The sequence below is a fragment of the Natrix helvetica genome (assembly GCF_964273705.1).
Source record: "Natrix helvetica genome assembly, chromosome: 4".
Taxonomy (NCBI): Eukaryota; Metazoa; Chordata; class Lepidosauria; order Squamata; family Natricidae; genus Natrix; species Natrix helvetica.
Genome location: NC_138550.1, coordinates 97,210,936 through 97,225,775, shown reverse-complemented (window position 1 = coordinate 97,225,775; position 14,840 = coordinate 97,210,936). Strand labels below are relative to the sequence as shown.

At 37.9% G+C, this 14,840-nt stretch overlaps 1 protein-coding gene and 1 long non-coding RNA gene across 3 annotated transcripts in view; both read left to right on the top strand.

Moving 5' to 3' along the window:
- The window catches only part of LOC309391197, a 330,437-nt gene that overhangs the window by 23,978 nt on the left and 291,619 nt on the right, over positions 1–14,840 (top strand). The gene's annotated exons all lie outside the window — the stretch shown is intronic.
- F13A1 (coagulation factor XIII A chain) overlaps positions 1–14,840 on the top strand; it is a 129,232-nt gene that overhangs the window by 13,864 nt on the left and 100,528 nt on the right. For both annotated transcript variants that reach the window (XR_014175241.1, XM_081951380.1), the window contains exon 3: positions 4,974–5,162. Coding sequence is in view for 1 of the 2 variants with exons in the window: in XM_081951380.1 (XP_081807506.1) it covers positions 4,974–5,162 (189 nt within the window). In the remaining variant the exon portion in view is untranslated. The remainder of the gene's footprint in view (positions 1–4,973; positions 5,163–14,840) is intronic.

Here is a 14,840-nt window from a genome sequence, read left to right as displayed (position 1 = left end):
TTCAAGAATTCTTACCTCTTGACTATAGGACAAATGTCTTGATAACATGACATTTGCAAATTTAATAGAAAGGAGAAATATTTCATATTCTAAAATATAATCGCTTTTTTCTGTAATGGGGCAATGTTCATAGATTAAAGTGAACGTTCTATTTGGAAAGAACATAGAGGAAGGCAAAAATTATTTTTCCTTCGGAACTCTATGTGGGCAGGGTTTCTTGTGGCAACTAATGGATCCATGCTAAGAGCCACCGGGGTCATTTGGCTAATTAGTTCCTAAAATATTGTTTGTTGAAAAAAAGAAGAAGACCTTAGCACTCTGCCTGCATTATTGTGAAATTCATGTACAGTTGAAGGCAGATTAATCATTACTTTTTGAGGTTATGTGATGAAAGTTCTCGGATGCCATGATGCTCAGTGTGACATGAAAATCAGCAAAAGTTTTTGTGGTTTGTTTGCAATGTCAGCAGAAGTATTAAGAAATTTGTAACTCTTGAACTCTAATTCTGCTTCAGATTTAAAAAAAACAAATGAATAGGAAAATATAAGAATATCAGAATAATCTGCTGGAGCAGACCAATGCCCATCTTTATCCAGCATTAATAAAGACGATGCTAGCAGTAATATTACGAAACCAAGCAGGCAGTATATCTAAATAAAGTAATTTTGCTTCTACAACAGCCCAGAACTTCAGATACCTCTTTAGTGCTCATAATTAGATGGTAGAAACATTCTCCTGTTCAGTTGTTCTCCTGAAACTGAATTTGGAAGGTTATTTGCTCATAACCTTAAGATAATATTGAATCTCCAAGATTAGTAGCCGTGTATAGAACTGTCAATAAATCTATCCAACCCCCCCTTTTAAAAACATCCAAATTAGCAGCCAGCACTAGCTCTTTTGATAATGTATCACAGAAATTGTTACTGCATTTTCTTATGTCTTCTCTAAATCTCTTTCTAATCAACTTTATTGGATGACTGCTGATTCTTGTATTTTGAGGGCAGAGAGGTTCACTTCATCCATGTATACACCTCAATCAGGGCTCAACCACCATTTTTCCCACCTAAGAGTCCCAAATTTTCTAGCATTTTCTCAAGGTAAAGGAACTTGCCCCTCCTAACAACTTTGCTTTTCCTCCTCTATACTATTTCCAGCTGCTTTACATCCCTTTTCAAATAATAATGAGTTGCTCAATAGATTTACTGTATATGAGGGCATCACAGGTGCAGATATACAATAGAGATGTTTAAAATTCATTACAATGTTGGCGGCTTTATTTCCATTTCCCTTCCTTGTGATTTCTAGGATGGAATTGGCTATACCCTGAGCTGTCATTGAGATCTCCATTATGTTTTCCTAAATCTTTGGTATATTAGTTATAAATAGCATACAAACTATCAGACCTTGGGGAGAGGGGTTCACAGCTTTACATTTACTTCTATTAAATTTCATTTGCAATTTGGTTGATCAATCACCCAGTGACAGTAGTTTCTTCTGGAGTGCTTCTAGCCACATTTGTGCACTATCTTCCACAAATTTGGCTGGCTCATGCTTATGACTAAGTGAAGAATATTTAACCTTAAGCAAGATCCCAAAATAAATCCCCGAAGCACAACATTTCTTACTTCTCTCTTTTGAGAAAATTGTCTGTGTATTCCTCATCTTTGCTTTCTTTCTTTTTTCAGAATGCCACTGTGTCTTCATATCTAACAGCATTTTACATTTTTACACAAACAGAATAGAATAGGTTGGAAGGGACCTTGGAGGTCTTCTAGTCCAACTCCCCGCTCAAGCAGGAAACTCTATACCATTTCAGACAAATGGTTGTCCAATCTCTTCTTAAAAACTTCCAGTGTTGGAGAATTCACAACTTCTGGAGGCAAGTTGTTCCACTGATTAATTGTTCTAACTGTTACAAAATTTCTTCTTAATTCTAGGTTGCTCCTCTCCTTGATTCGTTTCCATCGCTTCTTCTCTTACCCTTGACTCCCTCTTCTTTGTGGCAACCCCTGAGATATTGGAACACTGCTGTCATGTCACCCTTCCTTTCATTCACAAAGTGTCCTTCTTTTCATTCACAAAGTCTCCCTTCACCCTCTCCTCACTATATCCCATACGTGGACTGCAAAAATCTAGAGGCCCAGATATTCAGAAAACATTGTCTCCTGCCACCTAGTGTTCTTCTACATTTATGTAGCTTGAGGAGCATCATGTGAGAGAGATTTGGGAAGCTGTGCCGAGGTGGGGAAGCTGTTTCTAGTTGTAAAATCCTAAGGCCGTACCTCGTATTCCTTCTCCTACTGCACTGCTATGTATTTCCAACTATAAGTCAGAATGTAGCCTTGGTATTAGCAACTGAGGTTTTAAATTGGAGAGATTTTGGTATAACTGAGGATTACCTTGCTTCAGGAAAATAAAGGGCTCCTCTCTCTTGTGATTTGATTCATATACTACTTGAGGCAGCAGGACACAGTTTAAATTACATTTTGGCAGGGTGGAAATATCTACTGGTAATATGTGTTATAAAACCCAAACCAGCTTGCAACATGGCTTTATTAGAATGATACTGGGTGATTAATCCTTTGGGAGCTGCTGTCTTGAGGTTCTTTAGTCTGTCTAAAGACGAGCCTTATTAGTGTGTTTTTGCAATGGCCAATGGCATGAAAAGCGGTATATTTTCCTAGACTAACCACAGGACTCTGCTTCAACATTACAATAAGGGCGCTCAGCTGTTGAATTAAAATTTAATTTGGAAGTGGTAGAATTGCCTCCAGGCTGCATTATCTGTCTTCAAAGGGTCTGCATCATTGATGAGGCTTCCTTTAAGGTCAGAAGTCTGGTGTTCTGTAGTTGGGAATGGGGAAAAAGCTGAGAAGAGCTGTTAATAAGCATTTCAACAATTATACTAGTTACGTTAGATAAATCAGCAGTTCCTGTAGCTTTTAACAACCCTCCCTCACTTTCTCAATCCTAAATGTATTTTGTTTGTGCATGTTTTTGTGGAAAACAGGTCTGGCAAAATTTGTGTCCAATAGAAGAGAATATATGTCATTCAAGGTTGAACTGTAGAGTCCTTGGTGCTGTCTGAGCTTGATTGTTGACTTGCAGACATATCCAGTTGGGTAGGTAACATAATGTTATTTTGTTGGATAACATCTGCAAGCCAACAACCAAGCTTAGAGAACACCAAGGACCTCATAAAACACATGTGTGTACAATTTCATATGTATTCACTGCCAAAATTGCAGAAATGGGTTGTGTAGTTTTGCTCGCTCCCACCCTGTGTCATGAGGTTTAGAAATTTGCTATATTCATTCATTCTTCAAAATAAAACTTCAGATCTCATGATTTCTTCCAACATCACAGGGCAGTCACTTGGAAGAACATTTGTCAACTGTGTGTCTAAGTAAAAAGCCGATGAAACTGAGAAGTTTTTGTTCAAAACAGAATTTTGGAAGCCTGCTAATACTAAATTAAAGGCCTGATATGAACACTCATTAAGCCAGAGAACACTTTAAAGAATGTGGGATCTAGAGCCATGTTAATAAATAAAATATCCTTTTCAAGCCAGAGTTATATTTTCAGCCAAATAAAAATAAATATCCCAATAGCAGCTAATATATATCACGTTTGAATGCTGAATGTTTCTTTAAAAGTCCACCAAGAAGAAAAGTAATGTTCACTGTTCCAAATCACAGGGCCTGAAACAACATCCAAATAACTTAAATAATCATGATTATTATGTTTATTGAATGCTGTTTTTAAATATTAAACAAGGTGGAAAAGTAACCTCTTTTCCAAATACGTAGAAACATATATTATAGATTGTAAGAAACTGAGCACTGCTGGAATTCTTAATTTATACTGGTATTTCAACCATATATATTATCTGAGATGCTCACTTTGTTGTATAGTAAATGGGAGTGAATGCATGGCTCATTGCTAAACTCAGCTCAATTCAGTTTTGATTATGACATAGATCTTCACAAAGTAGCAAGCATAATATATTAGTTGAATATGAAAAATAAATACGTTAAAATAGAAGTAGCAAGTCCAAAACTGACAAATTCAAAGCTAAATATAATATTCCATAACACCAGTTTCCTGGATTTAATTTGTATTACTTCAATCAATGATAGAGGGGGAAAATAATCATAATAGTTAACTGTCAGAGGTTTTTTTTAGTGAAGTCTTAACATCAGCTTTATAAAATCTGGCATGTTCCTTGGTTCAGACTATTAAAAATGTAGGAAGTTATCACAAAATTGGTTGCTAGATTGGCTTGTTTATTCTTGTTTATTCTTTAACAAGTCAAGGGTGGAATTTTTTATGCCTTAATACGAAGGATAATCTAGGAAATAAAGAGGAAGATCTTTGTCTTATCTAAAATGATAAAAGCATAGATTTTTAAAGTATCGCCACCTTTTCTCACAAGGTAGTTACTCTCATTTATCCTCAGATATTTGAGAAAAATTCTTTACCTCACAATCCAATGATCTGTTCAAAGGCAGAGAAATTGCTCACTGACATAAGTATGAATTTTCCGTGAAATACATTAAGCAAATTTTACTTTACTTTACTTTATTTCGTATTTCTAGACAGCCCCCTCTCCCAAAAGGGACTCGGGGCGGTGTACAGTCAGGCTAAAACACAAATAGGATGCATATAAATAAATACATAAATACATAAATGGAGGAGGCTATATAAAACTGTACCTTCAAGTAAAGTATTAAAAGCAGTATTTAAAAACAACCCCTAAAAATACCCCAAAAAATTGAATTTAAAATAATTACCCATGAAATTCCCCAATTAAATATCTGCCAGGAGGTAAGATAAAACTATGAGTGGGCCAGGCCGGCTAATCGAAACAGGTGAGTCTTTAGTTTTATGTATGTATTAATTCTATGGAATTAATTGTGGGGAAATGGCTGTGCTAGCTTTAAAACATGTTTTCTATCTCTGTTTACGTGAAGATATTCTGGAAGTCGAAGAAGTCCATGTATTCAGCCGTGAATATGAAATTAATAAGAAGCAGCACCACACAGACAAATACTACAATTTCAAACTGATTGTGCGCCGAGGACAGACTTTCCATATTCAGATTGTATTCAATCGTGCATACAATCCAGAGAAGGACCAATTCTGGATTGAATATCTTATAGGTAAGTGCCAACTAGTGCCTGTTCTTGTTCTTGGTATTGTCTCTCTTTTTATCTTGGAAAAGCCTATGGGTTACAGTGGCAAAACAGGGTCATTTATCATGCAAATCATGCAGATGTATATTTTTTCATAATATCTCAGACAGGTACTTACACACCTCTCCTTTGCCTCTGTGAACATCCATGACACATAAGTGCACCGAGGGGAAAAATAGGCGAAGGGAGTATAGGAACATGTAGTTATGCTTTAAGGCACGCACAGGTATTTGGTAGTCAGAGACTGCATATATGTCTATATCTATATATATTTAGTACATAGTTTGTGTCTTTTTATTTCTGCAATGATTCTACCGTAGCAGAAGGATCACATTTGTAAAGAATCACATCTGGAGTTTTGATAAATTTGGGTAATGCAATTTTGGGGAAGGGACCTCTAAGAGTAATTTAAATATGATGGTTATATAAGATATGCAACAAGCAACAAGTTGCGAAGAGAAGTCCATGCAAATCTTATTAAGGAAACAACCAGAAGACTAATCCCACAAATGGCAAAAGACGTAAGACTGCACTATTACTGGAAAGACACAGGTTGATATATGAAAGCTTATAATAAAAAATTAGTCAAATTTAGTTAAATTTAGAGCATTATGTAAAAAATGAAGTGATAATGGATATAGTTAGATAAATAATTGATAGTGATAACAATGTATTCATATGTATTGGTTTGATAAGAGGAAATTTGATATAAATTGCAAATGGTGACTACGAAAGGAAGTTTAGAAACTCTGTTATGTATGAAAGCTTATAATAAAAAATTTAGTCAAATGTAGTTAAAAATAATGTATATATATGTACTGGTTTGATAAAAGGAAATTGGATATACATTGTAAACAGTGATTAAGAAAAGAGGTCTAGAAATGTTGTTATTAAATATGATCAACTTTTATTTAGAACATGTCATAAAGATGTAAGGTGGTACCTTGCTCAACAGTAGTAACTGTGAGAGGGATCTTGGAGTCCTAGTGGACAACCATTTAAATATCAGCCAGCAGTGTGCAGCAGCTGCCAAAAAAGCCAACACAGTTCTAGGCTACATAAACAGAGGGATAGAATCAAGATCACATGAATAATAATTGGGGAACCCAGAGTGGGATGGAGCCCATTAAATGGCTGATATGAGTGTGTGTTGTTGCCGGAGTGGGGGGCGATTATTTTATTATTTTACTATTTTTATTTTTAAATTATTTTTATTTCTTTTATATTGTGTTTTTTCCCCCCTGTAAGCTGCCTTGAGTCGCCATGAGCGAGTAGATTGCAATATAAATTTTCCAAATAAATAAATAAATAAATAAATAAAATAGGTTTAATATTGTTATTTTTACATTATTCAATAAATAAACATCCTATGCATGCATTATTTTAATTTTTAATATGGTGAATATTGATAACATATGAGCTCTGCAAATGAAAACTCTTTGCGGTCTTCCATAATTTTTAAAAGTGGGGAATGGAAAAGCAAAATTTTAAGAAATGCTGCCAAGATCAGAGGTGGTATTGAGCCGGTTCTCTCCGGTTCGGGTGAACTGGTAGTGGCGGCAGTGGGAGCTTCCGCCCGCCCATCCCGATGTAATGTGTGAGCACTGCGCATGAGCAGAAGGCGGTGCCCATGTGCAGACGCGGCATGTGCACTCACATTTGCGAACCAGTAGGGAAGGGAATCCCACTGATGTTCAATGCATGAGCCAAAGCAAAGCAAAGCAAAGCAAAGCAAAGCGAGGCGAGGCCCCCTCCCCCAAACATTTTCCCAAGCTTGTGGGGCGGGAAGGGGGGGGGAGAGGAACAGACCTCAGGCTTTGGATATACGCTTGTAATGCATATCTGCAAGAGGGCTAAGAATGGTGCCAAAATGGATCAGAAAGCATTAAGTAAAGTCAGAGATGGCAACCTTTCCAGACATTGCAGGCTATGATTTGATTGGCAGTGGGTGCCTCCCTCCCTATTTATTTATGCATATGGTATGTGTAAGGTTGGAGATCTTTTGAACTTTTCAGCACACAGTTACTGATTCAGTGATAATCTGAGTCTCCTAGGCACCATTATTGGAATCTTACAGTGCTACAGAACTCAGAAATAAAGAACAGGTCAGAGGGCAAACAAGATCTAAAACAAACAAACAAAATTGTGTTCTTAAAAATCAAGATGTGAACATCCGTAGCATCAGAATATTTCTAACATTCAACTAAAGCCTGCCTGCCTGTAATTTAAATTCATTCTTCTGTCTCCTGCACTGTAGAATGATGTCTTAGCTCTCTTTTGGATGATATTATCTGAAGTATCTTTCAAGTATCACAACGGTGTTATTAAACCCCCATAAGTAAAATACTCTAAGATAGTGGTCAACAACTGGTGGCCTGCAAGAAAAATTTGGTGGCAGAAAAATTATTTGCATTTTTTAAATATTGCCCTAAATACTATTTATCTTTTAAAGAAATTCATATTAGTAGTCCACGGGATTTAAAATTATGAATGTAGTGGTCCCTGAGGTCCAAAAGATTGGTGACCTCTGCTCAAAGACAAGCTGCAGAATTCCAAATGATCACCAGATGGTAGCAAAGAGTTAGACATTTCTTTAGACAGCAATTTGCGCTTGGTTGGAGACCACCCCTATAAAGCAAATGTTGCAATAAAAACAAGTCACACCATTTATTTTGTTTCTCAATGCATATAAAAGTTATATTTTCACATAGTCTATTAAATGTGCAATAGCACTATGCTTAAAAAAAATCAATGTACATGCCTTAATTAAAAAGTACTTTATTGCTAAAAATGCTAATCACCCTCTGAGCCTCACTGAATTGTAATCTTTTTGTTGGTAGAGGGTCTTGTAAAAAACCACAGTATCTGTGAAGTGCAATAAAGTGAAGCTTTATAAAACAAGGTACGCCTATATTCCTTTGCTACCATCTGGTGATTGTAAAATATTTGGGGGCCTAGCTAGGGCACACTTAATCTCTCTCCCCTTCTCGTTTCATGTTCAGAAAAGAGGTGGAAAGAACAGCCAACAGCAATTGCTGTTTGAGTCTTTCAAATCATTCAGTACAAGTTAAGGGGGCTTGGTTGTCACAGAAACAGTAAATGATGGCTTCTCTCCTCGCTGCATTGTTCTCAAGATGTTTTGAGAGTAGTCTCTTGATGATCTACTCTACAGGCCTGGCAGAGATCAATGAAAGACTGCAACTATCTAAAGCAGCCTTTGTCAACCTTTTTGCCCTGAAGGGACCCCTGCATAAAGATAGCAAACATACAAAAACTTCATAACATAGTTCACTTCTAACTGCACAATCCAAGTTTTACAAAGTGGCATGCTGGCAAAAGAATCATGGCACATAAAACTTTCTACAGTTTGAATGGTAGCATTGTGTGGCCTATGAATTAAAAAAAAAAATCCCCACCCCCATCACAATTTCTTGGAACTCTGGTTGAGCAAGGCTGTCAAACTCCCGGCCAATAGGCCAGATGCGTCAGGCACTGGCCACGCCCAAGCCCCGTTTAGCGAAGGGGGAAAAAGTCCCGATATGTCACGTGATGCTGCCATGATGATGTGAGTTTGACACTCCTGCTCTAGAGCATCCTTTCCCTCTTTTTGAAGATATGGAAGGCAATGTTTGCATCCTGTGATCTGGCCCCACCACCTGTTTTCTAGAGATTCTCAAACACAATATAGAAAATTTTGGTTGAATGAATAGCATATTCCTTCATTATCCTAGGATGTAATTCATCTGACCCTGGAGATTTAAACATGCTCTCCAAGCACATTTTTGTCAGTCTCAGTCTTTTCATCTGCTCTTCACAAGTGCTTGGTGGAATCCATATCTCTTCTCAGAAACGATTGTGGGTTGTTCCTTATTGTCTCCCACTTGCAGCACAAAAGTGCCTCAATAAAATGCTTTCCCCCCCCCCCCCTGTTCCTTTGGTGTCATCCCCAGACAATAACGGACAATTTAGAATCATAGGTAAATGTTTCGGCTAAATCATTCCTTCTGCTAAAAAGATAATATAATATGCAAATATGTGTCATGCGTGCGTTTCTGGATAAGTTGCGTTCCCATTTTATATTTTGAAATATTTATTTATTATATGTATGAATCAGTGGTGGGTTCCTACCGGTTTGGACTGGTTCGGCCGAGTAGTTTGGCGGCCTGGGTTGCTGGAACTGGCAGTACACGAGTGAACTGGCAGTACTGCCTCCCGGAACCCACCCCTGGTGTGAATACCCAGAAAAGGGATGAATTATTGATGACTAATTGGGCATTCACCATCTCATAAAGTAAATATTGTTTATGGATTAAAGGTCCTGTTAACAGCCAGTTTGATGATTGTTGGTGGTACCAGGTTAAATACTGTTGGGGGGGGCTATGATTTCTATTCCTACCTAGGACACAAAGCCAGTTGGGTGGCTAGGGCAGTTCACTCATTCTCAGCCCTAACAAGAATATCAAAGGGCAAACCACTACAAAAATTGTGCCATAAAACCGCATGGACTCCTCCAGGCAGTTGCAGGGAATCAAGATTAAATTGAAGGTTAAAGCCATCCTACTGTTAGGATTAACCACTTTTATAATTTTGTATGTTAATTTTTGAGTGCTCTAAATGCCTTTAGAGCAGTGGTCCCTGATCTTTCTGGCAACAGGGACCGGTTTTGTGAAAAACAACTTTTCCATGGACCAGACGGGGTATATTTTGTGTGCAACTTCGATCCTGTGAATGTGCAGATGCAGGTTTGCTCACTCTCCTGCCAATGGGGTGGCCTGATTCCTAAGACGCTATGGACTGGTACCAGTCCACGAATAAGAGGGTTGGGTACCCCGCTTTAGAGACGTGCTGGAGCAGGGCGCAAAGAAATTCTCTAATTTGTCTGTAACCATCATTATGCTGACACTGATGAAGGAAATTCCATTTAATAGTCATGAATAGGAACTATTTATATTTCTGCTCTCCATGAGTTAGTCTGATATATTCATGGCTACATTTTATGGGAGTCATTACCATGTATTCATAGCAATTTATGATGCTTTCTGTAAATTTTTTTCCCAGACTGAATTGATCATTTGTTGATTACTTAACATGTGATTCGTAGCTGAATGAAATAGGTGGCTGTTTTTGAAAAATAGCTGTGTTATATTTAATTGGGTGCTATGAAGGCTCTGGGTGTATTTCCAATACTTCTTTCACTTCTGCAAATAATCAGGTTAATGTTATGCTGATGAAAATTCACAGAAGAACTTGCATTATGGTTGCATTATGGTTGAAATAGATTGGTCAGTTTGTTTCATATCCAACTTGTTTTCACATGTGTTTATTCATAATTCAATTTTATCTTGTTTGCACATTAATGTGTGTGTGTGTGTGTGTGTGTGTGTGTGTACCAAACATCTGGAAACCAGCCCTAGCCAACAAACGAACACCACCCACCACCCTAGCCGTTACAATACAAAACAACAATGCACACACAGCCTGCACCAATCAGCACCAATCTACCAATCATGATACAACCACACAAACAATCATTCCACTTACTGAAACAAAGCCAGCACCCCATCCCCTCCCACCAAGACTTACAGAAAGACGGCAGCTCCGTTCCCATTTTAAGCCCAAGCTTGAAGATGGCAGGTGAGATCCTGCCGAAACGTTGCAAAGACAATCTCAACCTTACACGGGAAAAGACCCGAATACAACAAAACCAGCATACCTACACCCGTGAAAATCTACGAAAACATATATATATATATATATGTGAAATATTTTTGCAGCTCGAAGAGAAATCAGGATATATAAAACGCATTTGTAAATATTTAATAATATTTTCAAATGCATTTTTCATGAAATAGGTTTTTCTAAATATATGGCACCTTTGCAGTTGTAAAAGATATTTTAACATAAAATATAATCTGTAAGTACACTTTTTAATTCTTTTGCAGCAGTGAATTATATTATGACATTTGGAAATCTGAGAAATCTTAAAGACTTTTCCAATGTGCAGATTAGTATCAGAGTTTACACGTTGTGGATCAGCAGGAAAACCTAGCTATCTACTATGACTTCCCCCCCCTGGATAGTCCCACGGGGTGCCCTCCAGATGCATGGCCATCAGAATGTCGGCTAAAGACATGATTGGATTTGTAACTCCATATACCTGGAGGGCAAATAGTAGGGAAGGATCATCTATATCAAACTATATCAACCTTAAGGCAAAAATTGCTGCACACTCTAAATGAGTTACTGATGCTAATTTTTCTTTGCAGCCCTTTTCCTGACCATTATAAACTCATCAAGAATTGGTTTTGAATTGACATTTAATTTATCTTCCTGGGCACTAGGTCCATTCATGCATTTGAATTATTGATCTCCCCTTTTCTCTTGGTGCATATAATCATACAGCCATTTATTACGTCTGCTATTTATAAATAGGGCATATTTCGGTTTTACATTTAGTTTTGGCGTAAAGACAGTTGTTTCCACAGTTTCTTCCCTTATGACTTTAGATTCCAGGGAGTATTAAAGAGAAGGGTAGCACCCCTGATGTCTTAAGGAAAAATGAAAGAATACACTTTGGTCTAGGGACTATAAGGTTTTCCTCACTTGCACTTAATCACAACCTAATCTTAACATCATAACACCTTGTTTCTGCCTTGTCCCCTAAGCATGGAGTTGCTTTCATCTTTATTTATTTTATTTATTTAGTTTGTCAAACATGTACAAGATAACAGGTATAAGTATAAACATGGACATAAACAAAGGAAATGAGTACAAATAAATGGGGACAGTAGACAGAGAAGAAGCTTCGCAAAATTAGGTTAACAACTTTTAATGCCTTTTTGGCAATGCTGCTACCGTGAGCTCTTGGGCTTAGATTATTTGAGATGAGTATTCCTAGGTTCTTGACAGAGTGAGGGTCGTTTACGAGGTCATATCTGCCCAGCTTGTATTTGGTGTTCTGATTTTTGTCATTTTATAAATACAAATTTCATTTGTATTTGTTCTGATCTTGTCCTCAGCCCATGAGTGACAGAGGCTTACGTCACCTGTAGTACAAAAGTTCTACTTCCCCTCTTATTCCATCACCAGGAGAGTCACCAGCTACGTAAAAGGCTTTGTTATCTATTATCTTAAAGGCAAGTCAGGTGATGGGCAGATTCTCAGGACAGAAACAATAGCATCAGGATATATATTGGCAATGGGAGAGCAAATTTCTTTTGGCTGATTTAGTTTTCTGCTGACTCAAATGAGGGAGAATAAATCTAATAAAACAGAGAAGTTGTCTACAGTAGTTCACACCCTGTCTCTCTCTAGCACCCTAGATTTTCATAATAAATTTCTGGTGTGACTCCTTCCTCTTTTATTATCTCTTCTATCTTCAGGGTTGCACTAGAATTTTGATGACCAAACCAAACCTGGCTTTGTCCTGTCTTGGCCTCAGCAACTGTCAGATGTGTGGACTTCAATTCCAACATGCTGGCTGGAGGGAATTCTGGGAAGTTAGGTTCATACAACTTAAAAGTTGTTGAGGCTAAGAAACCCTGCACTAGAGGTTGGGGGAAATAGAAGATACAATATGGTGCAGAAGACCAGAAACTTGAGGATGTCCAATGCATTTTGCCGTTGTCCCCCCAGCAGCTTTCTTCCAAGCTCGGTAAAATGAGGACTCAGATTGTCGGGGGAAATATGCTGACATTGTAAACCTCTTAGAGAGGGCTGTAAAGCACTATGAAGTGGTATATAAGTCTAAATGCTATTGCTATTTTCATGGAGGGTGTCTTGCTGACTTCAGGTGCTCAGCTTATGCATCTAGTGTAAAATCTCTGCTACTTCTTGCAGGAGACGATAATGTTTTTCAATGGCAGGCTAGCACAGTAGCTTGTATTCAACTCAAGGCTTTTTGCTTTCCTTCCTATTTTCCAGGATATGCGAAACAAAAGATATAGAATTATCTGCAATAATCCTAATGCAAAAAATTATGAGATATTAGTCCTGTCTCAACTATTGCTGTTAGTAATGGAACTGATGAGGCAGAATGTGGTTTCCATAGTTGTACCTCGTTTTGGTTAAGGTATATTACTGTACTAAAATGCTATATATTTATTTGGGATCATTAGAAATTTTTAAATCTTACTGTTTACTGACACGTACACTAGGGGCAGAATGCATTTGTTATCAGCTTCTTCATCAGCTTCCTTAGCAGAGATTCAGCCTGGTCCGGTAGGAACCGGTAGTGGTATGGTGGCTTGGGTCATTGGAACTGGCAGTGACCTAGGCCTGCCACACCCCTGAAGTGGTGTTTTTGAGTTCTGCGCATGCGCAGAACAATTTTAATTGAATTGCACATGTGCGCGCTGCACACATCCACTACACACATGAGCAAAGCACGCGCATGAGCGAACCGGCAATAAAGCCGGCCAGAATCCACCCCTGTCCCTTATATATTAAACTTGTACAGATTTGGAAGAATCTCATATTTTTAGAACACCAGACAGCATAATTCTGACAAAAGAAATCAATGATGTTTTAACTAAATATGCATAACAATAGAGGCAGGAGAGCTATCAAGAAATAATGAATATCTTGGCAAGTAGGATAATTTTTTCCCTTTTAACAACCTTATAATCTCTTGCTTCGGGGTAGAGTCAGGGCAACTGAATGGAGCTGAGCATTTACTGAACGGATGCCCTTCCTGATGCCTATGTGGGGTTCATAGCAGATATTTTCTTTATGTGCCAGGTGAGAGAAATATCTGATGCTATCCAGGATCAAACTCACAGCCTTCTGATAGTGAGGCAAGAGCTCCACCTCTAGGCCATCATGCTGCTCAAGTAGGAGAATATAATCTTAAAAAGAAAAAATGTGTGAGTGTGTGCAAAATCAGGTAAGAGGTGAAGTGGAGTAATAGGGCGAGGTATGATTATAACCACACAAAGGTTGATTGTCAGCCTTTGTTCTCAGGGTTGTACACTTATTAAAGGCACAAATATTTGTGCATGTGCACACCCCACAAATAGCCAAAGTGTCCCAAATTGCACTCAAGAATTAAAGACATATGGATAGGGCTGTGAATTGCACAAAGCTTTGGCTGAAAAATGCACTGAATTCCAGCCAAGGAATAAAACAATTAAATGTGTTTGTAATGGCTTATTTTGCATGATTGATTATCCTCTTGGTAGTCATGTCAGGTCATTTTCACAAAGTGTTGGCACCAGGCCTGGATTGGTACCACACACCCTTATGAGTCCTTGACATCAGCTGAGCCAATTTATTCCATCTAACTACAGCTCAAGGGGAACTGAAAAAAAAATACATTTTGAAACGGAGGACATGGGAGCACTATTTATTTGTGCATAATATCTCCTACATCATCACCTTTCTAGTTCTTTGACTCTCCCTATTCCCTGCAGCTGCTAGTTATATAGCACCCTAACTTCTGGGTTCCTAAATAGGATAAAAGAATGCTTTAGAACTCACATCCACATGCAAATTAGGTGAGGTGAGGCAAGGACAGGGTTGGGGAAGAGACATTGGTAGAATGCTGATTTTTGTACTTCCCTTTTGGTCAGCTGCAGAGCAGATCCAGGTTCTGCAGCCTTAAAAACTATTCACTTGCTTTATTTTAAAAGAACAAAAATGAAGCAT